The sequence below is a fragment of the Salvia miltiorrhiza genome, chromosome 4 (genome assembly GCF_028751815.1).
Source record: "Salvia miltiorrhiza cultivar Shanhuang (shh) chromosome 4, IMPLAD_Smil_shh, whole genome shotgun sequence".
NCBI lineage: Eukaryota > Viridiplantae > Streptophyta > Magnoliopsida > Lamiales > Lamiaceae > Salvia > Salvia miltiorrhiza.
In genome coordinates this window covers 2266089-2291291 of record NC_080390.1, presented here as the reverse complement: position 1 = coordinate 2291291, position 25203 = coordinate 2266089, and the positions used below count along the sequence as shown (strand labels likewise).

Genomic DNA, 25203 nt, shown 5'->3' with positions numbered 1-25203 from the left:
TTCGTGAGATGTTTCTCCTCCAATCAGTAAATCGGAGATTTGAGTCACTAAAGAAAAAAAGAAAAGAAAAGATGCATGTTTCCTTCATTTAAGAAACTTACACACCACCACTCAAATTCCTATCTTGATTACATAGGTACAACAATGAATAATTGACACACTGATAAATGTTTGAGCTCAAGCTACCATCAACCTCCCCTAAAATAAGCTTATTTTCCATTTTGGGGAAGAAAAATCCTAGAACAAGGTTTTGCAAGAAGGAAAACCAATCTGATATATATATATATATATATATAATATATATGTTTTTTCTCTTTCCATTTTGTTCCTCAACTCCATCACTGGCAGTTGGAGTTTCTTCCAGGCCCCCCATAGTAGAAGTGGTCACCCCATTCACCGTTCCTGCCAAGCTGAATATCGTAGCAACTCGACTGCTCGGTGAAAGTGCCGATGTTTTTAGGAGCCCTCAAGTTGTTCGACTCGTCTACAACCTGAATGTTTCTCACATAACTCGACTTACCAAATCCCTCTTCGGGGAAATGGCCGCTGCCCATCTGCGTTGTGGTGTGTTGCCCGTCTGATTCTGAGTTCACCACCTCGCCTCCCCATTCGATCATAGAAGCACTGTCTGATAAGTAGGAAAACAGAAACGCTGGCCAGTATCCCAGCACGTAGTCGTTCCCAAACTGCATCCACCAGTTCCCCTCTTTCGGGTCCTAAAAAGGAATCAATTACAACCAACGTTACTCGACGTCAACAACATAAAATAGATCATTTGTCATTTTACCCCTTGTTCTATAGCAAGGAATTATGTTTCCACAAGTCTAAACAAGTAAAAGATGACAAATGCCAGCCTGAATGCGATGAACTGTAAGTTGGGAAACAGAACACAGAAAAGCATGTAACCATGCAAATAATTGTCAGAGATTCCATGTAGTATAATATATCCAAGATCTGAATGAAACTTGTCTATCTGTTGCATAATATATTATTCACTAGCATTATCTTCCTATTGTTAATCATGGAGTTGGGAGCAGGGCCCAATTATTTTTAGTAGCAAATCATACCTTCCAGACAAGTATGCTGATATCATATTGGGAACTCCGGTAGCTCGAGAGGGGGTAGATGCTGGCCCCCATTGCTATTTGATTGTTGATTTGGATAAAACCCGAGCACAGTAAGTTGTAGCAACCCGTTGCTTGATAAGCGTCGCTCTGCAATTCAACAATATCTATGAATCAAGATAGATGTTTCACCAATGTTAACTAAGTTGATTTGAATTCTGATGACTTACAGTCCAGTAGGTGAAGAGTCTTGTGTTGTTATCACCATATAAGTCTGGGCTAACCTAATTATTTCCCCCTCAAATCACCACAAATTAGTCGAAAAGATCGTTCGTGGAATCATATGATGAACAAATATGTATACCACAAACAAAATTCACCTGCCAGCCAGCCTCAATGCTGTTGAGATCAGAGGCAAAAGAGCCTCCAAGAAGCCAAAGCTGGGACAAGCTGAACTCATTTGTCTGTTGAATTTTAGGATCCCACACATTTATGGTAGCCTTTGCTCCATAGTATTGATCTCCTTCAACATATGCTATGGCATGCTAAAGAACTCCAAACATCACAAATTCCAAAACAATCAACAAAGATCACCAGTGCACACAAAGTCAAGCAATTCTAAAAAGAAAAGTCCCACTTTTTGAAAAAGAGGAATTTGAAATTTGAAAAAGGTTGATGAAATTCCTATTACCTGATGGCCATTCTGGTTAATGAGATCAGGTTGAGGAGCAGCATAAGATGGGGGTTTAGGAATGGTTTTGTGCTTCTTCTTCCCAAATGATTGGATCGAACTTGCTCTCAGCAAATCATCTTCTCTAGTTCTCCTCACCGGAATGGTTCCTTGTGGGCACCTCCCATTCTTGTGCCACAGCTGAGTTATCCCCCCACTTTCCTTCTTCCCCACTCTCTTTCCATCTCTGTATAGCCCCTCTGGGTGATAACTAGGCATCATCTGCCACAACCCAATCAACAAAACTATCAAGATTTGAAAAAGGAACAAATTTAAAGTGAAGAAGAAGAAGTTGTACCTGAATTGTGTGATTCTTGAGATGGGGATGATCGAAAGCTGGTTGATGAGATATGCGAATGCAGTCTATGATATCACCATCTGGGCTCTACTTTTTGCCACACAAAAAAAGAAGGGCATTATCCTGTCAGCTTTTCACACACACACACACACACACATGCAAGAACAAGAATACCTTGATGGACTTGATAGAAGGCTTGTTCAGACGGCTGAGGTGCCGCTTAACCTCAAGATTCCGGCGCCGCGCCGCCGACCCCAAACCTGGCGCCGTTAACATGAACAGAAACCAGACAACCAGTTTCACCTTCATATCCATTGCGCACAGCTTCCCAAGATCGCAACTTTTTTCGAGAATTCAACTTCAAAAGGAGTGATCATTCACAGTGTTGGAAGGGTGGAGTCGAGGAGTTGAGAATTTCTGCTTATTATCCTCTTGAACTTGAACCCCTTCTTTTCGTCCTTATCAAGGGAGTAAGTGGTTAACACTTTCCCAGCTTTGCAAAAATACATTTATAATAAAAGTGGCATTTTTTAAAATGGGAAAAATTGGGAAAAATCCAATATGGGGTTGCCGCCGCCTACCGACGCTAGTGCTTGAGCTGTTTAGCTCGTGAGAGGGGTAGAATGGGGAAATGTGGGGAATAGCAATATAGCATAGCTACGGAAAGAGAGGAATTGAAATATGAGAGCGTCGTCGTTTTATTTCCATTTCCATTTCCTTTTATTTATTTATTTATTTATTTTTCTCTCTAACAGTTTTGAATCGTTTGTCGTTTCAGTTGCCCACTCTGATTGGTTGTGACTTTGAGAGAGATGAATCTGGTGATTTTTTTTTATTTTTTTTAATCCTTACCGTACGATTTAACATCTCTAAGCAATGGGAATTGCATGAAAATTTTATCGAGGGGTATCTTTCGAATTTTAATTATTATTTGAATTTTTTGTATGAAAAAAGGAAATTTTATTTGGTGGTGCTGGCCCTGGCCTACCCCGACTCTCTCTCTCTCTCACACATCTATCTTGGCTCTATAAAAACTAGAGTGTGTGTGTTTCATATTGTATCATATTAATATTAGTTTAAAATTTCGTGTAAGACTTAAACTGACTAACTAAATTCGTAAAAAAGGAGTTGTTACCAAAAAAGTTGGTTACAAGCACTTTAACAATGTATAGTACTAGAACTTAAATTGACTAAGAACGTATACTCTTTATGAAGAGTTTATCAAATTGATGAATGAATTAAAATTTTGTAATTTTCAGTAAGATTCGAATCTGCAATCTTGCTTCGAGCTGGAACAGAGGATTGGTTGGAGCTCTTGATTAATAAAGGAAAATCAGTTTTTCAATTGTGGAAATGTCGAATTTATTATGAATCAAAAGATAAAAGTTCTTTTTTTTTTTTTTTTTGATCGGACAAAGTCATGTTAGATGTTAGTAATTAGTTCCTCATCCACTCCAAGAACCACCTTATCTCTCCATTCACCAAATCCACCTTATATCTCCAATCTCCAATTCGCTCCCAAGAGGGATCGAACCCGGGTCACTTCACTTAAGTGAGGACCCGGTGGCCAGTGGGCTAAGCCCCCTGATTTCAAAAGATAAAAGTTTTAATAAAATGTTTTATAAATAATTTTAAAAAACTGATGAAAGCTCATGCATAAATTTGCAATTATCCTCTTAATAAATTTGAAATTGCCAAGCTCTACATTTTATATTTTAAATGCTCTTTATGACATGACCGAGCAACCAGGGGGCTTAGCCCACTGGCCACCGGGTCCTCACTTAAGTGAAGTGACCCGGGTTCGATCCCTCTTGGGAACGAATTGGTGATTGGAGATATAAGGTGGAGTTTGGTGAATGGAGAGATAAGGTGGTTCTTGGAGTGGATGGGGAACTAACTACTAACATCTAACATGACTTTGACCGATCAAAAAAAAAAAAAAAAAAAAATGACATGACCGAGCACTGCATGTGTAGTAAATATTGAACAGTTAAAATGAAGAATTAATAAAATAAACATCTTGACGTATTAATAAAATTAAAATCCATCATAACCATAATGTAAAAGATCTTGCGTTGCGAAGGAGTTATTTTTATAAAAAGAAATTAACAATTATTCCTCATTTTTTCTTGTGGTAATTTCTTTTTTAAAACGAGATCTTGCGTTGTGTAGGAGTTAGGAGATCGGGATTTATACCGTCTAATTTCTAAGTACCTTTTCTTGAATTTAAATGCAATATCTTTTACAAAAGTAATTATCTAGGGATAACTAAATAGATGGAAATGAATGAGACACATAATATTGTTAATTTAAAGCTATAATCATTTTAACTTTTTAATTCAAAGCATCTAATAAAAGAAGTGAATAATTGTAATGTGATTTTTCCTTCAGTTATGGAAAGGTGAAGGCATTTTAAAAAGTTGATATGAGATAGTCAATATCTTACTTATCATTGGACCATGCTGTCTGAAATCATCCCTTGTGATTCCATCTAAATTTACTTGGCTAAATATATAGTTTAATTAATTTATCACCTTTTTATTTCCGATCATTTTTTTTTCTTATCTTTTTTTTTAACTTGGGGAAGGGGACGGGAAGGGCAGGGTTTGAACTCTAGATCTCACTATTTATAGATGGGAGTTCACACCATTTGGTGTTCCTTAGTATATCTAATTTCAAAATCGCAAAGTGACCTCGTCGATGGAGTTGTTATTTTTCACTTGGTTGAATCATTATATTCTTTTCCTTTATAAGGATGAGTGACCAGAAATATGTATCCAAATTTCCCGCTCCAAAAAAATAATAGTAATAAATTCAAAATTCAATGTAATTTTTTGATGTGAAAGTTCAGTTTAATCTTATAGTAGTAACATATAAAGGTGGAGTTGTGTGGTGTGACAGATTTGAATTCTCGATCTGAACTTACAAATATTGAAATTTGTAGATTGCACCAATTAAAAGAGAAGAACATGGGAAGCTAATTAATATAGTCCCACAATGGCCAAGGCGTTTGTAGTATTAGATATTGGAAGACAACCAAAATTAATGTTGTTGGGGGGTCGTCTAAGAAATTGACAAAAAATGAGTTGTGTGGAGCTGCTTCTTTCAGCCTGCATATGTCCATAACGATTTATCTCTTAATTTTATATTTAATAATTTATAGTAGTAAGTTTTTATTATTTCGAATTTTTCATTTTTCAATTTTATAGGGGGTGTGGTGGGGTGGGGTGGGTGATTTTATCCCCACTATTCAGTAGTAGCTCACTAGGCTCGTGCAAAATTGCTCAAACTTGTGACCACTTACGCTCTCTTTAAATAAGTACTTTATTTTTATCCGGTTTGATTTTTTTTTTAAGCACAAGACGATTTTTTAATCCGATTTCATTATGATCTTTGGAAGAGCAATATTATTCACGTGTAGATTCCATTTAGAAAATGGAATCTAATTATGATGATGATCGAACTCTCACCTTATTTTGTTTTAATAATATTTTTTTGGGTAAATATCATGAAAACCCCTGAACTATACCCACTTTATCAAAAATACCCTGAAACTTTCGAAATGTTCTCTAAACCCTCAAACTATCAGGTTTTTATCAAATATATCCCGCATTTATTTTTCGATTACCAAAAACGTGATGTGGCTCGCCGAATGCCACAATGTAATTTATATTCTATTTTTTTTTAAATGATATGGAAAAAACGACTTCGTTTCGTACCATATTCTACGGTGTTTATCCCTAATTCTAGGTTATTAGCGTGAATTTCAAACACGATAGGAGTAAATTTTAAATTTAGAGTGGATTTTTTTAAAATGATATGGTACGAAACGACGTCATTTTTGCCATTGCATTTAAAAAAAATAGAATATAAATTACATTGTGGCATCCGGTGAGCCACATCACGTTTTTGGTGACCGAAAAATAAATGTGGGATATATTTGATAAAAACCTGATAGTTTGAGGGTTTAGAGAACATTTTGAAAGTTTCAGGGTATTTTTGATAAAGCGGGTATAGTTCAGGGGTTTTTATGATATTTACCCTATTTTTTTTTTTGAAAGGGTTATTTTAATAATATTTTAATTGTACTGGCGCATGTATTATTCAACACTCATCACATGATATATAATAAACAATCTCATATTATCGATGTTTTCTACTTAGTTATTCTGCAGTTCTCATGAATTGTCGCAGGAGTCCAAAAACAAAAAATAAAAATAGAAAGGAGTTTTGAATATATATAAAAAAGTATAATATACAAAACGGAAATTTATGCGATTATAATACTGCTCAATAAATTGTTCGTGACTACTCATCTTGTTTTTATTTTTGTTTTTGTTTTTGTTTTTGAGGGAAGAATTTTTATTTTTATCTCAAAAAGACGGAAATATATTAACTCAAATTCCGACAAACCAACTCCAGGAGCCAAATCGGGAAATTCGACTCCCAAATCATCACATCATTACAAGAAATTGCATGATGAGCTAAGAGTGAGCAACAATATTTGCTTCACGTCTAACATGGCGGAAATCCACCACAAAAGTTTCCCGTGCAAAAGAGAACGCAGCACGCAGGTCATTGCATAAAGTCTCTGAGCTAACCTAATCGTCATGAGCCACATGCACAGTTAGGAGTGAGTCCGAGTAAACCATGATCGGACCCAAATCCAGGTGAAGGCAGTGTCCAATACCCAAATTTATACAACCAAATTTATATATTTTTCCGTCAAGCAAATCTATAGATATTTAATCACTAAATCATTTATAAAAATGGATACAACGTAATCGTACAAACCCAATTAGGCCATGAACTAAAGATGATTGAAAATAATGGTAATTTTACTAAACATCCACTATCGTCCCGTAAATAGTATTTTGTTCACTTTATATACCTCCTAACATGATTGAAAATAATGAATTATATACCTCGCTTAAACATATGGGAAATATGAATATTGTCCTAACATTTTAATTAAGGAGTATTGGCCTGTAAATACTTGAACTTTTCTCATTTTTTGATTTTGCACAACAACTTAAAAATCTGCCTATTGATACACAAACTTTGTATTTTTTCTGATTTTGCACCCTACGAATTTTAACCCACAAATCGTTGCTAAAATGGCAGTCGGATTGACATCCCAAATCTATAATTACATGTTCTAAATCTCACATTGACAATAAATTTATTTGTTTCGTTATGAACTTCAAACTTCCCTCCCAATTTGACTGCCATCTCATTAACGATTTAGAGGTAAAAATTCGTCGAGTGCAAAATCAGAAGAAAAAAAAATATATACAAAATTCGGGTATTGATAGGCAAATTTTAAAGTTGAGGTGCAAAACCAAAAAATGTAAAAAGATCTTGTATTTATAGACCAATACCCCTTTAGTTAAACGCATGAAAAAAACATCTTGGTATTTACAATGTAATATTTTGGTATCTAATAATTATACATTGTCACAAAAATTGCCAATGTACATTTTTCAATCTTAGAAAGTTGACTTATAACGATTCATCATTTTCCAACCGGGCTTATACCTCGTGTGTCCATCACTATCAGCAGAGAAGAATTGGTCGAGATTATCAATTAAAGTTAGATTTTGGTTTTGGATTTCTAATCTTTTTTCTGGTATTTTTTTTTTTTGAAGAAATTACATTATAAATAATACAAACCACACACATACCCCACCTAGTGGTTATTGTGGCCGAGAGTATTTCTTGTTATTGTTTGGGCGATAGGATTTGCAATCATTCTGCTTGCCTAGACGTGTTAGGATAGTGTGCTTCTTTTTATTTATCTTCTTTTCTCATGTATTGTTGATGAGTTGCATCCCTCATGCGTGATTTTATGAATTTTACTTGCTAAAAAAAACCAACAGTGTTGAAATGGCACGTTGATTTTTAAGAGACCACAAATCTACGCTTTAGGATATTTTTGTGACAACGACAAAACGTTTATTGAGATACGTGTTATTTAGAATAAGCACGTATTTAGAATAAGTGCGCTTAAACTGGAGACAATAATTTATATTTTTTCTCATATAAAAAATATACTTATATTGGCAACTTATTATGCTACAATTCAACTATATAGTTAGGCAACAAGCTGTAACCCATGACTAAATATTTGATCTGATTTGAACTTTTTGATCGACTTTCGGACATAAATTTAGATTGCATGGTTGCGTGTTTATTACTATTTTCGTCCATAGAAATTGTGTGTTTATTACTATTTTCGTCCGTCTATAAAAATTTTGTGCTTTCTTTTTTTAGAAACCTACTTTATATTTTAAACCTCATTCAAACTCAATATTTACACAATACTCATCCTTTACTTTTACAATTTGATAAATCTCATACTACCCTTTAACAATAAAATCACATATTCCAACTTTTTTATTAAAATTTGTGTCCTCCACTCCACCACACACTCTTTGTGGACGGAGGGAGTATATATATATATATATATATATATATAGGAGAGATCAAATGAAAACTGTAACTTATGTGTTAACTAGAAACCAATATGAGCCCTTCATTTTTAAATATCTACGAACAAGATTAATTGTTGATTTTTAACGTCTATAAGTTAATAATCAATTAAATATTGTGAAACCAATTAACCGTACCCCTTATTTAGTGGGATCCATCATATCTTAATATTAGTTTAATAATATTAATTATGTTAAACATATTCTCTCTCTTTAATTTGTTTCATATTTACGTTATTTTTGTTAGTTTAAATCTCATTACTTTCATTTGATTATGCTTTTGGCAATGTGAACTTAAAAATAAATACTATCTAGAGAATTAGAAAGTATTTAGCGCTGAATTGTGTCATAATTAGCAATTAAAAATCAATAACTAGCATTTAGTTTTAAAATAATTATTCATTGCTCCAAAGTATTGATTAGTTTAAAAGTAATTTATTTTTCGTCGGATTTTGGTGGTGGAGCTCGTATGGTACTGACCTTCTTGGACTCAGATGACGTTTTTTCTTTGGTTTTGGTTGGGCACGATCTATTTCCATCGGGTAGCCTCGACACTTAAGAGAAATGAATAATTACTTTTAAATTAATTGCTAATTATCTATTTTTTAATTGCTAATTACATTACAATTTAGTGCTAAATATTTTCTAATTCTTATTAACAATTTTAAATTATATAGTAAGATTTTAATATTGTATTTATGGAAATCTAAAATGTTATACTATGGTTAAACAAGCATTTCAGCTCTCTCTCCCAAGAGCTTACAAAATTTTTTTAATTCATTAAATTGAGAAAATAATAATGATATTTATAACTCCATCCTAATTTCTTGTATTTTCCGATGTAGATGTTGACGCTTATTCAATTCGAGACTAATTACCAAAGCTCGACTACAATATTTACGCAGTTGGGAATTTCAATTACTAATGAATTTCCATCATTGAATTCGTGTCTAATTTCCATCACTAATGAATGTAACTTCACATTGAATGAACTCATCCAAATTAATAGTTTAATCCTCTAATTAGATAAAATTTTACTCTAAGATCTTAAGTTGGTTATTGCTAGCAGCTTGATATTTATATAGTAATCTAAATGCTTATTACCTGATTTTTAATTGCTAATTACATAATCTAAATGCTAATTACCTGATTTTTAATTGCTAATTATATATTAATCCAAATGCTAATTACCTGATTTTTAATTGCGAATTACATCCCAATTTAGTGCTAAATATTTTCAACCTCTTTTAATTTAATTATTTTCATTCGTAAATTATATGGGGATAGTACATGAAATCCCGTGGTAATTGGAAGATTTGATTTGCTAAAATCAAATCGTTATTCCCTTTATTGGTAGATGTCCTTTTCTCCCGATTTTTAGCAATTTAAAAGGGTATAATTCATGAAAATCACTTCTTAATCTGATCCGTCCAATTAAAATAAATCAAGGATCTAAAATGGTTTCTAGTTAACACATAAGAGTTGGTTTCTATTATAACCCCTCCCTATATATATATATATATATATATATATATATATATATATATATATATATATATGGGGAGAGGTTCAAGAAAGAACCTCTAAATAAAAGAAGAACGAAGAACCATTTTCAGCCATTCGATCATCAAGATCTACGGTGGATGCATCATCTTGTTAGATAAATGCAGATCCTGGGTTCGAATCCTGAAGGGAGCAATTTTTTTTTTTTTGAGTGCATTAATTTTTACAGTGGATGCATACATTTTGATGAGGAGTAATATATGCAGAGCAGAGGAATGGGTTTGGACAGAGGAATCACTGGGGTCAGAGGAATCGCTGAGGTCAGAGGAATGCTCCACTCATAGACAGTCAACGGTAGAAATGATCACTTTACCCGAGAAGCGTTAGAGCAGAGGAATCATCTGTTCGCAGAGGAATCCAAAACTCCCCGATACACACGGTTCTTTGTCTCTGAGCAGAGGAATGAGCGAAGGCAGGCAAAATTACCATAGTACCCTTGACCACGCAAGGAACGTGACTTCAAGACTGAAATTACTATTTTGCCCCTAAAGTGTATTCTATAAATACCCATGCACTTATGCCATGTATTTTCACGCGCGCTTTCTCAGTACAACGGCAAACTCTTTTTTGTTCTCGGCAATTCAATTCCACTCAACTCTCTCACGTTCGATACGAGGTAAAATTCATAATCTGATCATGATTCACCGGTTAAAACACTACCCACTCAATTACGATTCACCACATTTGATGGTTCTCATCACGTTCTCACAAATAATGTAGTTTTCTCTAGAACCACACCCTATATATATATATATATATATATATATATATATATATATATAGGGCCGCTCCAATGAGACCCCCTAATTTTAGTGAGATCTAGGGCACGATCTGGTGCGTTTATTTTATCAATCTTATGGCTGATATTGTATCTGGAGGGTGATTTTTTTTTCGCAGGGTTCGAATCCTGGAGGGAGCAGAATATTTTAAATTTTGTTATTCATCAGTATATACTGCATTGTTCATCAGTATATACATCTTGTTCATTAGATATACGTTTTGTTCATTAGTATTATATGTCTTATTCATTGTACTCATGTTACACGAAAAATTGGAGGTCTCATTGGAGCGCGCCCATATATATATATATATATATATATATATATATATAGGTATTTTTATTTTAACCTCCTCCTATATATATATCTCCTTAGTTCATGATAAAAAAATTATTTTTCTTATTGGGAATGTTCACAATAAAATTTCATATTCTATTTTTCGACTATATCTCACCACTTATAATATCACATTTATCATTATTTTTCATCTTTTCACCACTCTCATCACTAATTATAATACATTTTTTATCACTCTTAATACACTCAACAACCTCATTTTAAAACTCGTCTCAATCGGTCCCTGTTAGAAATCTTTGTCATAATAGATGGAGTATATTAAAGGAGATTTTTTTAAAAAATGATTCGAGATGCCCCTTAACTAATGTTGATTGAAGAATGATGTGGATGACCTGTCGTAATTTAATTCCTTTTTGCATCGTAAAGTTAATTAATCAATGGTTCTTCCACTTATGAAAAAGGCGCATTAATATTACAAATCACGGGCCTTCTTAATAATTTGATTGATGATGATAGATCAATCATACTTGTGAGTTGTGATACATTTCAAATGTAAGAATTTAGTCATGTAACAGAAACCTAGTCATTTTGGTGCTAAAACTAAGAATTTAGGTTGTTCAAATGTCTATTTTCAAACTTTGATCTTCGCTTCAATTCACTAAATCGTCCTTGAAAACATCGATGATTGAGTTCATGATAGTCGTATATTATTAGGCATATTAATTTATTTTATTGGAGAAGATGAGATTTTATTAAGGTCAACTTTCTTACAAAACATAATAATTTACTCTAATATATATGCAATTTCATATAATTTTCGAAATACTCCCCTATTCGTATAAGAGTCTGCACTTTTTTATCATTTTGATACGTTTCATAGAGTGTGTATTTTCAAATTTTAGATATTATCCCACCATATAACACTATAATAAAGTAGATTCATTTCTCCAACCCACAATACTCAGCTAACATTGTTAAAATTAGTGCCACTAAAAATAAAGTACATTCTTGAGAGACGGAGGGAGTATTGTAATTACAATACAATTTCATGATTTTTATGTAATTTTAGTATCCTCATAAAATTTTCAAAGATAAAATTTGTAGTGGGCAAAATTCATATAGATAGACCCAAATAGCTAAAATTAAGGTCTAGTGGATCTACTCGGTGGAGCGGTCAATACTGCATTCATGTGAAAAAGGCCCAAATTCAAGCCCATATGTGGGGGACACATAAATCCGCTAGGTTAAGTTCTAACTTTTTTTGGTAAAGTTCTACTCCCTCCGTCCCACGAATCTTGACACGTTTTCCTTTTTGGATTGTCCCACGAATCTTGACACGTTTCCTTTTTTGGCAATAATTATTACATTCTATCTTCTACTTTATCACATTTATTATATTCTCTCTCCTACTTTATTATTTTTATTACCTTCTCTCTCCTACTTTATCAATTTTATATTTTATTAATTACACACTTAAAACATTAATCTACAACTCCTTAATTTCCGTGTCGAACCCAAACGTGTCAAGACTCGCGGGACGGAGGGAGTAACTTATTTGATATTCGTGTTTGGAAATGGATTAATTAAACTTTTATATGCAACTCAATCAAAGCGTCGCAGTCAGATGACTTTAACGTTGGGTTCTTTCAATGAGTTTGGTTAGCATAATTTTACTAATTAATCTAATCCAAATAGAAATTTGGATTCCTTCAAAATTCGAATTTAGATAAAATTTTCTCCCATTCAGATAAATATTAGTCATAGGATACATCAAATTAATACCTACCAATCAATCTAAGATCACCATATATGAGGAATTTCATTGGAACCATGTCCTATATATGTATATGGGAAAAGATCAAATGAGAATGAACAAATGTGATAAGAAATGAAAATGAATCCGTTACGTTGATTTTCAAATTTTATGACTGATATTTACCTAAACGGGACCAAAATTTACCTGAGACTAAAACTTGGAGAGAACGAAATTTTTTATTTATTAATTGAAATTTGAAAATCATTAATATTCTCGCTATAACTGAACCATATATATATATATATATATATATATATATGTGTGTGTGTGTGTGTGTGTGTGTGTGTGTGCGTGCGCGCGCGCGCGCGTGTGATTTTGATATACTATACAATTTAATTTTGCTTTTTATTTAAAAAAATTGATTTTTTCATATTTTTTTGTTTTTTCATTTTTTTGGATTATTTCGATTTTAATTCTAAAAATTTCAGTTAATTCGGTTCAATTTTTTTTTTCTTTCTAAAATTAAATATAAATTTAGTTTAATTTGATTTTAGCAAAATATCGAATAAAAAATTGAATGTTCACTCGGAGTGAATCACTCCTACACAAATTTACTAATTATTTTGTTAAAACTCGTCCTAAATCTAAAATTATTATATTCTTTATAAACGAGTGCAATAGTTTTCAAATAAAGGGGCTATGATTGAGTGAAAAATGGGCCAAGTATAAAATCAGTCGATCATATCTTAAAATTTTACATAGCCCAAATATACTACTCCCTCCGTCCACCAATTCAAGGCCTACTTGCCTTTTTGGGACGTCCACAAAAATAAAGCCTACCTATTTTTGGTAAGTTTTTATTCATTATTTAATCAAAAAAGTCAAAGATTCTTTACAAAAAGTGGGACCCTTTCTCCACTCAACTAATAAAAATACACTTTTTTCTTAAAAAGTGGGACCCTTTCTCCACTCAACTAATAAAAATACACTTTTTCTTAAAATCCGTGTTTTTTCCCCTAGGCCTTTAATTGGTGGACCGAGGGAGTATAAGATTTAGATAGATTTACATTGAAAGATATGGGCCAAGCCCAATATCATTTGTAGACGTTAGGCCCAAGGGTCCAGCTGTACCTCTAAAATGGCCCAAAGTCTTGGCCATAAATCTGATTCTCTGCCGTCGTACGTTTTAAAACTAGTTTGCAATGCCTATTATCAAACAATATTAATCTAATATAACATTATTAAAATTGATCTTTTAATATTTTAAACTTTACATTCTCACGTTACCTCGAACAATATATATAAAACACCTTAACCTTATAGTTATTAATCTAATCTAACAATATTAAAATTTATCTTTTAATATTTATAAAATTTTCTACCTTTTTCGTCTAGCAACATAATATAAAATATAAATTTTGTCTGATAAATAAATATATAAATGAAATGAGTGATTACATTTATATAGACTATACACATATTTTTAAAGAAATGTAAGGTTTATATATATATATATATATATATATATATATATATATATATAATTTACAATTTACAGTTTTAAACTTCTAATTCAATTTAGAAATAGAACAACTCAAAACGTTGGAAGAGAATTATTATAATAGTCATTATAGGGTCAATTTTGTCAGAATTTTATGGTGTTACGACTTACGATTTAAATAACTTTTCGCGTTTTCGATCTGGCCTGAATTATTAGTAAAATTATTGCTTTATTCATCCACAAAAATTATAGTGTTATCACTACTAGTATACGCCCATTCGTGTGATGCACGATGGACATCGAAATTAATTAAGAGGTATTCAGACTAAAAAATTTAAGGAGGTTGGTAAATTTTAAATAAAAATATCCTTAAATTTTATGAAAAATATTTTAATACACATTCTTCATAAAGTAGGGGATTTAAATATTATATGAAAATTTATTCACATGCCTAGTTTATATATGGATTGGTTATTGTGAAAATTATGTTTTTCGTAAGAATGTGAGAATATTGTATTGAATTTATAAAGTTAATGCATTTAAATATATATATATATATTACCAAAAAAATTATTGTTAAATTAAATAAATATAAATCATATGTTCAATTCTACTTTTTTTAACAGGAAAAATAAATTACAAATCTATGAATTTATCTTTTTTTTTCTATTAGATTAAAGAATTCTAAAATAAACTAATATAAACTCCTGCACCAAGTTGGATTTAAAAAAATATATATTATAATTAAAACTCATGTAAAACTCAATTGTATATTATTAAATTTCATATTTTTATATATAACCAATACGAAATAATCTATTGAAGCAATCCAAACATACGACAAAACATATGAAAATAATTAAATGCACTATGGTCCTTATCTCTCTACACTAATAACAATAATAATAACTAAAACCTATTAGTATAACGCGGAAAGAAATTATGAAAAACTCATGCAAGTTTAAAACATGAATATAGTGAAAAATAAAATAAAAATTTGAAATAAAAGAGTAATAAAAATAATTGCAGTCTTGCATAATAGGGGTCAGCACATGTCACCCTTATTCATTTCATATGCCTTTAGCAGTAGTTTGCTAGGCCTCCTCTACCATGATAACGGGGTCGGACTACGGATCGTCAAGCCCCTTTCATACGTAAGCTAAACTGCTCTCATGCGATGATTATAGATAGAATGAGCACCCGTGTGTAGATAAATCATGGCCCCTCCGATCGCTCTCTTTAGCCCTGCTAAATGCCTAAGGGAGAGAGGAAGAATCTATGCTATTGACCCGATTCGACGAGTGATTAGCAACAACGATTCGTTAGCGAGCCGCTAGCTACAACCGATTCGACTATTGAAAGAACTCTTGCTCCTAGGCTACAGACGCACCGAGTGAGGAACTCTAGGACGTTCGGGCCTCATTTTGATAAGTCCCTTCTCTGCCATAGGGTTCATTATAGATAACATTCATACGGAGGCATGCATTATTAATACAGTAGCTGAAGTCGCAAAATGTACATAATTTTCATGATTTCATAAAATATTTTATGCAAATAACAAAAAAGATGAAAAACTAACTTCATTTATAAAATAAGACAGAGAAAGAGATTAATTTTAAAAAATTAATTTGAATATCTTCTTTTTAGTTTAAAGTTTTTTTATATACTATTATAAATTAAATTAAAGCTCAAGTCATGATATTTAATTTGATATGTGTATTAACATTTTTAATTAATTTAAATGTATAAATTTTAGGAAAAACAAAAATTCTAAATGTAAAAAAAATAAAGAAAAGAAAACAAAAATTGAAAACTTGCAAAGAAAAAGAAAAAGGAAAAAAGAGGGAGAGAGAGAGAAAGAGTGAGTAACGGGTAGTTGGTTAGAAGTGAGAGAAATTGGTTAAATTTAAAGAAAATGGGAGAGAGAAAATTTGGCGGTAAAAAGTTACCGTTGTACTGATCTTTTATATTATATATAGATTTTTATATGCTCATAAAAATAATTTTTTATTCCAATTTAATAGGTCATATTTTCTTATCTGAACATTTCATTTTAATAGGGGACTTTCGAAAATGAAAACTCAATACATAACAATATCCGTACATAACTCATTATTTACACCATATGTCATTACAAGTTGTAATTGAGGGTGGATCTAGAATTTATTGATAGGAGGACTGAACTTGAAGGTATTGCACAGGGGTTTGGGACCGGTAACCGCCAAACTAAATTTTCCGAACTGTCTATACAGTTCATTTTTATGTTCAAGTAGCATCTTAATGGAATTATGATTAAAATTCGATCACCGACTATAATAAATAATTATCCTCTTTCTATTGATTCAATAACAAAGCACATAAAAAAAAAACTACCTCTATATGTTTCTTAAAAAATTAATCTATCTTTTACAAGAATAAATTATTTTTTTATTATTATTTTGAAAGGATTTTTTTTTTCTAAAAGTTTGACTAGGCTATGAGTTGAACTATGTATATACTCCCTCCGTCCCTGAAATAAGTTCCTCTTTTTCCATTTTGGGACGTCCCCCAAATAAGTTCCTCTTTCTTTCTTTCTATTTTTGGACAACTACCCCACCACTAATAATACTTTATTTATTCTTACTTTTCACTTTTTCACCACTCCCAATACTAATTATAACACTTTTTCACCTTTTCACCACTCTCAATACTAATTATAACATATTTTTTTTCCACTATCAATACACTTTACCATTTTCCTTAAAACCCGTGCCGTCCCCAAAGAGGAACTTATATTGGGGACGGAGGGAGTATTAGGTTATATATATTTAATATACTGAGATAAAATTTTGGGGTTGCACTGAGTTGGAGCCCGGTGCAGCCCCAATGAAGATCTGCTTCTGATTGTGACTCACACATAATTATCATTCTTTTCATTTAAAAAATAATATATTCATTAATTTCTCTTACTTTTTGGATAAATATATATTCAAGTAAATATATTTTCTCTCTCCTATTTTGTTATAAATTATTTGTTTATTAACATTCGTGCTCAATGCTTGTGACCTATTGAAATGGAACGCATGAAGTATGATATTTTTTTATTTTTTATTTGAAAACTATTCCTTATATTTTAAATCTCATTCACATTTAACATTTACAAAATATTTAACCTTTTAACACATTAGTTAACTTTGGTCGGTCTTTTTCTCCACTTAATTCTCATGAACCCCTTTCTACACTTTATATATATCTCATAATTATTAAAACTCGTACCCTCCAAACCACACTACAATTATGTGAATGTAAGGACCTATAGTTATTTTTCCACTTATTTTTCTTATTGTTCAATCGACAAGAAAATGATTTAAATTTTGGGAGTTGAATTTTATTCATTCCAGCATCTATTATTAATATATGTATACATATTATTTATATATGTTAATATTGACAATAGAATTTGAAAGTCGCATTCACGCTTTTATTAGTTCAGGAAAAGTTCTAACCAACTGCTCTAGTTAGTTGGAAAAGAGCCGTTAGAACTTTTGAGCTCTGCTGCGTGCTGCTTAGTTTGTTAGCTTTATAGATAGGTTTTTTTACTTTACTTTCTATGTAATGTAACATCTGAGCAAGAGAGAGATAGTTTTAAGATCAAGAGGGAAAATTCGAGAAAGATTGAAAAACAAGAGAGTTTCTTGGAGAGTTTTTCAGTTTTGATTTCTTGAGTGTTTCTTGTATCTTAGCGCTGTTCTTTATAATCAATAAACGATCGATTGACCCTCTGTGGATGTAGATTCGCAAGAATCGAACCACGTAATTCTCTGTTGTTGTTTCTGGTTTTGCATCTTCAATTGCAGCTGTTAGATTTGTTCTTGATTAATCTCAGCCGAAGTAATTTGTTTTCACAAATTGGCGCCGTCTGTGGGAATCATCTCTCCACGACATCATGGCTTCGGCGAATTTGGGGGCGGAGAAGTTCTCCGGCAAGAATGATTTTGGGCTTTGGCGAATAAAGATGAGGGCGTTACTGGTACATCAAGGTTTAGGCGCAGCCCTTAGAGGTGAGAAGGGTTTCGCTGCTGATGTGACAAAGGAGAAGAAGGAGGAGATTATGGAACGGGCTCACAGCGCCATAATCCTCTGCCTATCGGATAAAGTTCTCCGAGAAGTTTCAAGAGAAACAACAGCAGCAGGCGTATGGGAGAAGCTAGAGCAGTTGTATATGACGAAGTCTTTTGCGAATAGACTCTATATGAAACAACGATTGTATTCATATAAGTTCTCTGAAGATAGGAGTGTTGGGGAGCAACTTGATGATTTCAACAAGTCCTTGGATGATCTTGAAAACATCGATGTAAAGTTGGCAGATGAAGATAAGGCTATCATCCTCCTGAATGCTCTGCCGAAATCTTTTGAAAATTTAAAAGATGCTATGTTATTTGGCCGTGAGAATACTATATCTCTTGAAGAAGTGCAGTCGGCACTCAAGGCCAAAGAACTTCAGAGGCAAAACGATGAAAAACCAGACTCTCTTGCAGAGGGCTTGAATGTCAAGAATGCTAAGTTCAACAAGGCAAAGAAGAAAGGATCAGGAGCTAAGGTTTCAGGAAAAGAAAAGGGAAAAGAAGGTGACACAAAGGAAACCAGAAAATGTCACCACTGCAAGAAGCCGGGGCACCTTAAAAGAGATTGTTATGCTTGGAAAAGAAAACAATCGGAGAAGGATAACAAGCAACCTAACACTGCAGATTGCACAGAGGATCTGGGAAGTGCAGAGATGTTGAATGTTGTTGATAGACATATGGAGAATTCATGGATTATGGATTCTGGATGTAGTTTCGATATGTGCCCGTATAAAGAATGGTTCACTAATCTTGATTAAGATCTTGGATCGGTTCTGTTGGGCAACAACCAAATCTGCAAGGTGAAGGCATTGGCAGCATCAAGTTGAAGCTGCATGACAATACCATCAAAGTTCTTTCTGGAGTCAGGTATATTCCTCAACTCAAGAGAAATTTAATATCTCTTGGTATGTTGGAATCAAATGGGTACAGTTTCCAGTCAAAAGATGGGTGCATGAATGTTATGAAAGACTCAGCAGTTGTTTTAAAGGGCATAAGGAAAAATAGCCTGTACCATCTCATTGCTGAGACTGTCATAGGGAATTCTGACATCACTAATGAGGATGACACTATCATTTGGCACAAGAGACTGGGGCATGTGGGTGAAAAGGGACTCATTGAACTATCAAAACAAGGAACTCTCCAGAATATTGGTAAGGCAAAGTTATCTAGCTGTGAGCAGTGTATTCTTAGCAAATCCAAGAAGTTTCTTTTCCCAACTGGAAAACACACATCAAAAGCACCACTGGAGTATGCCCATTCTGATCTTTGGGGCCCTTCAAGATCAGAAACTTCTGGTGGAGGCAGGTATTTCTTATCCATAATAGATGATTATTCTAGGAAATTATGGATTTATGTTTTAAAGAATAAGAATGATGCTTTTGATAGATTTAAGGATTGGTGCAATGAAGTTGAACTTGAAAAAGGCTCTACACTGAAATGTTTGAGAACTGACAATGGACTTGAGTTCTTGTCTGAAAATTTTCAAAAATATTGTAGAGAAAAAGGAATAAAAAGACATAGGACAGTACCAGGTACACCACAATAAAATGGTGTGGCTGAGCGCATGAATAGGACCATACTTGAGAGAATTAGGTGCATGTTATTCGAATCTGGCCTTCCCAAAAGATTTTGGGGTGAGGCAGCTAATACTGCTGCTTATCTTATTAATAAATGCCCTTGCTCAGCCACTGATTTTAAAACTCCTTATGACATATGGTATGGTTCCACTGGAAGCTATTCTCATTTAAGAGTTTTTGGATGTATGGCTTATGCTCATGTAAAACAAGATAAACTTGATCCTAAAGCTATTAAATGTGTTATGCTTGGTTATCAAAAGGGTGTTAAAGGTTATAGATTGTGGTGTATTGAACTTGGAAACAATAAGATTGTGATTAGCAGGGATGTTATTTTTGATGAAAATAATATGCATTTTCTAACCACCTCAAATGAGGTAAAAGCTTCTGTCAATAAAGAAAATGTGCAGACACAGGTTAAGGTGGAGCTTGATGTCAATAATCATGAGAATAACACTGATTTTGATGAAGAGTCAAGTGGAGAACAGGTTGACTCTGCAGGACAAGATCTGAGGGGCTATCAGCTCACCAGAGACAGAGTTAGGAGGACCATAAAACCACCGGCAAGATTTGCAGAAGCTGACCTTGTGCATTATGCATTGTGCACTGCTGAAGAGCTAGAGTATATTGAGCCAAAGACATATGATGAAGCAATGAACAGTCCTGAAAAGGATAAATGGCTAAAGGCTATGCAGGATGAATTACATTCATTAGCCAACAACAAAACATGGATACTGGTGGAGAAGCCCAAAAACCAGAAACTTGTTAGTTGTAAGTGGATCTTCAAGAAGAAGATTGAAGTGACAGCAAAGGGAGAGCATATCAGATTCAAAGCTCGTTTGGTTGCCAGGGGTTTTACACAAAGGAGTGGTGTTGATTATAATGAAATATTCTCTCCTGTGGTAAAACATTGTTCTATAAGACTTTTTTTTAGCTTTGGTGGCACAGAGAAACATGGAACTGGAACAACTTGATGTAAAAACAGCTTTTCTCCATGGAGATCTTGATGAGACCATCTACATGCAACAACCTGAGGGATTCATCTTACCAGGTGATGAAACAAAGGTTTGCTTACTTAAAAAATCTTTATATGGTCTAAAACAAGCATCTAGGCAATGGTACCTTAAGTTTGATGAGTATATGCATGATATAGGCTATGAGAAATCTCAATATGATAGTTGTGTTTATATGAAGAGAATGAGTGAATCTGATATGTCTTGTCTATTATTATATGTTGATGATATGCTCATTGCTAGCAATAACTCGAATGAAATTAAGAGTTTAAAATCTAAACTGCAAGATAAGTTTGAAATGAAATTCTTAGGAGAGGCTAGAAGAATTCTTGGCATTGACATTAGAAGAGACAGGAATAGAGGCTTATTGTGGTTAACACAAAATGATTATATTAACAAGGTGTTAAGGAAGTTTAGGGTTTAGGGTTTAGGGTTTAGGGTTTAATATGCATGTATCTAGAATTGTGTCAGTTCCTCTTGGACAACACCTGAAACTTTCTGATACTCAAAGGCCACAAAATGATGATGATAGGATAGAGATGAACAAAATCCCTTATGCAAACGTAGTAGGGAGTATTATGTATACCATGATATGTACTAGGCCGGATCTATCCTATGCTATAAGTGTTGCAAGCAGGTACATGTCTGATCCAGGGAGATATCACTGGGATGCTCTTAAGTGGATACTCAGATATATGAAGGGAGCTATGAATATGGGAATTATGTTCAAAATGAATGATGATTTCCAAGGAGATCCGTTGATGGGGTATGTAGATGCTGATTATGCAGCCAATCTGGATTCCAGGAAGTCACAAACGGGCTATGTTTTCACACTTTATGGAACAACAATCAGTTGGAAGTCTACACTACAGTCTGTGGTAGCTTTGTCCACCACCGAGGCAGAATACATGGCTATGACTGAAGCTGTGAAGGAAGCAAAATGGCTAAAAGGGATTATCTCTGAACTGGGAATAAATCAAGATTCAGTTGAAATAAAGTGTGACAATCAGAGCGCCATACACTTGGTGAAACATCAAGTATTTCATGAACGCTCGAAACATATAGATGTGAGACTTCATTTTGTAAGAGATGAAGTGAACAAGGGAGCTGTTAAAGTGGTGAAGGTATCTACAGAAGAAAACGCCGCAGACATGTTGACAAAGTCATTACCTGTTGCAAAGCTCAGACACTGCCTTGATTTGGTGTCTGTGGTGAACTGTTGATCATTTGTGGGGAAGCTCTGTGATGGAGCTGGATTGAGGGGAAGTCGTATGATTGTTTCATTGATTTGAATTCTATGTCAAGGTGGAGATTGTTAATATTGACAATAGAATTTGAAAGTCGCATTCACGCTTTTATTAGTTCAGGAAAAGTTCTAACCAACTGCTCTAGTTAGTTGGAAAAGAGCCGTTAGAACTTTTGAGCTCTGCTGCGTGCTGCTTAGTTTGTTAGCTTTATAGATAGGGTTTTTTACTTTACTTTCTACGTAATGTAACATCTGAGCAAGAGAGAGATAGTTTTAAGATCAAGAGGGAAAATTCGAGAAAGATTGAAAAACAAGAGAGTTTCTTGGAGAGTTTTTCACTTTTGATTTCTTGAGTGTTTCTTGTATCTTAGCGTTGTTCTTTATAATCAATAAACGATCGATTGACCCTCCGTGGATGTAGATTCGCAAGAATCCAACCACGTAATTCTCTGTTGTTGTTTCTGGTTTTGCATCTTCAATTGCAGCTGTTAGATTTGTTCTTGATTAATCTCAGCCGAAGTAATTTGTTTTCACAATATATGTTTAATTAAAGGGAAAAATACAATTTGTATCTCCAACTTTTGCAATATTTTGAAAAATGACCTCAATTTACGTTTCTTTTTCAAATAATCACAACTTTCGTGATATTTTTAAAAAAGTCCTAAATATAAAAAATTCGCCCATGGGGTGATGAATAACCTCGTTATATGCTCATTTTGGACTTGACATATATTTTATTTTTGCATAAGCATCCAAGGAAGTAGGGAACTTTCGGTTTTTTTTTTTTTTTTTTTAATGTTCTTGACTTACGTTTTACTTTTCTTGAATGGTTGCAATATATTGTACATTTGTACTTATTGACCTTTCTTAGATAAATATTTTTTTGATTAAAAAAAGAAGAAGTAATTTTTCCCTTTTCAAAAAGGAACAATATTTATTCCCAGCTATCATCTAATTGAACAATACTACCAAGTATGAGGGTCCCAAATCCCAATTCTTATTCTCATGTTGCAAGCTGTAAATCCACGAGATCTTCTAATTCTTCTTAGTTCTATATCTAATAACTCTAAAATTGATCATACCAAACAGACACATATGGCAAATCTTTATTTACCAATACACTAATAATTTCACAAATAAGTGGGCAATAATGAATAAGATATAATACAATAGAATTAAATAACCAAGCTACTCGTGAGCTATTCGAATCTTAGCTCAAAAAAAGTTCGTTCGAGCTTGTTTAGTGAAGCTCGTTAGCTAAACGAATCAAGTTAGAGCTTGATAGTACTCAGCTTGTTAGCTCTTGAAGAAGCTCGATACGTTGTGTAATTGTGTGATTTTTAAAATCAAATAAGTGATTTAACTTAAAATTATTTACTTTTTTTTAGGATGTAAAGTTATTAATTACTTACTATAATTTATATTTCTATGCTATAATCAGCAATAACTATATTAAGTTTCTACCACTAATGCTCGACATGCTCGATTATGTCGAGCATGTCGAGCAAAGTTCGAGATTTCAGCAAATTTTGTGAATTAAGTAAGGGCAATTTTATCATTTTGAGCTCAAAATGGATAGTTTTTATAGTGAGTATTTTTTATTTTTTTTATCTTTAATAATGGGTAAAAACAACCATTAACTCTAAATAAAACCAAAGAAGCGAACTTAGACAAGGTTTAAACATCAGGTGGTCTCCTGTGAAACCGATTTCATGGTGAAATCGGTTTTACAATGACATTACTTCAACATACAAATAACAATTTAAAATAATAAAATATTATTATTTATATGTTGAAATAGTGTCACTGTGAAACCGATTTCACATCAAATCGATTTTCATGTCTAAACATTGAAGAAGGTCCCACAAAAGTGGCTTTCATTTCCATGTGAATGGACATCCACAAGAAGCAATGATCAAGATTTCAATAAGAAGGCCCAATATTCCGCCGACCCTAAATAAAGCAAGGGAATTCAATTAACCATTACTACATCACAAATTAAATTAGAAATACATATGTACCATAAACATTAAGAAAATGGTATGTTGGTGGATTTTGTCAGAGAATTTTGGGGTAGGGAGGGCCCACTGGCTATGGCTTTCCAGGTGTTCCAGTCTCATAAAAAAGCCTCCTTCTTTGTTCATTTTAAAATAGTGCACCCTACAATTCTATGTTTGATCAAATCTTTACAACTAGGTTTCAAAAAAAAAAAAAAAGACTTTACAACGAGAATTCCCATGTGACTCCTATAGATTTTCCATTTCTTTTAATCATCTAAGATGGTTAAACAATCAACCCCATTTTAGGGTAAAAAATAATCATTCAATTAGATTGATTAGAGGGTGAGTCGAATTATTCATTATGGATCGAATCATGCAAGTCAAACACTTGATTAAATTGAATTATATTATAATCACGCCTTATCATTTAAAACCACCTCCTAAAAGAATGAACTCATCAAGTTAGCAACTTATCAAACATAACGTCGAAAAGTATTTTCACTATGAGATGTAAGTGATATTTAGCTAGTTTAGCTTCAATAACCAAGTACTCTTTACATTTGAAATTGTAGATATATAACAACCTGTGTTATTATCCAAACAATGACATATTTTTTTTTTAGAAAGAAACAATGGCATAATTGGTAATACGAGAAATGTTGAAATGAGTGATACTCCATTATTTGAAACGTGTATATATTAATAAAAAACGATACTTGATATAAAAGATCGGTCAATATATGACAGATTCACATCATATTCAAAACATTGTCGATCAAGTCAAATAG

General features: G+C 33.0%; 1 protein-coding gene across 1 annotated transcript; it reads right to left on the bottom strand.

Moving 5' to 3' along the window:
- Positions 1-61: 61 nt before the first annotated feature.
- Positions 62-2793, bottom strand: LOC131022175 (uncharacterized). The gene is made up of 7 exons (XM_057951604.1): positions 2267-2793; positions 2093-2179; positions 1756-2016; positions 1445-1609; positions 1295-1348; positions 1068-1214; positions 62-716 (listed from the first exon to the last, which is right to left on the bottom strand). Exons 1-7 carry the CDS (start codon positions 2405-2407, stop codon positions 339-341), a joined length of 1233 nt encoding a protein of 410 aa, XP_057807587.1. The 5' UTR covers positions 2408-2793; the 3' UTR covers positions 62-338.
- Positions 2794-25203: the final 22410 nt, after the last annotated feature.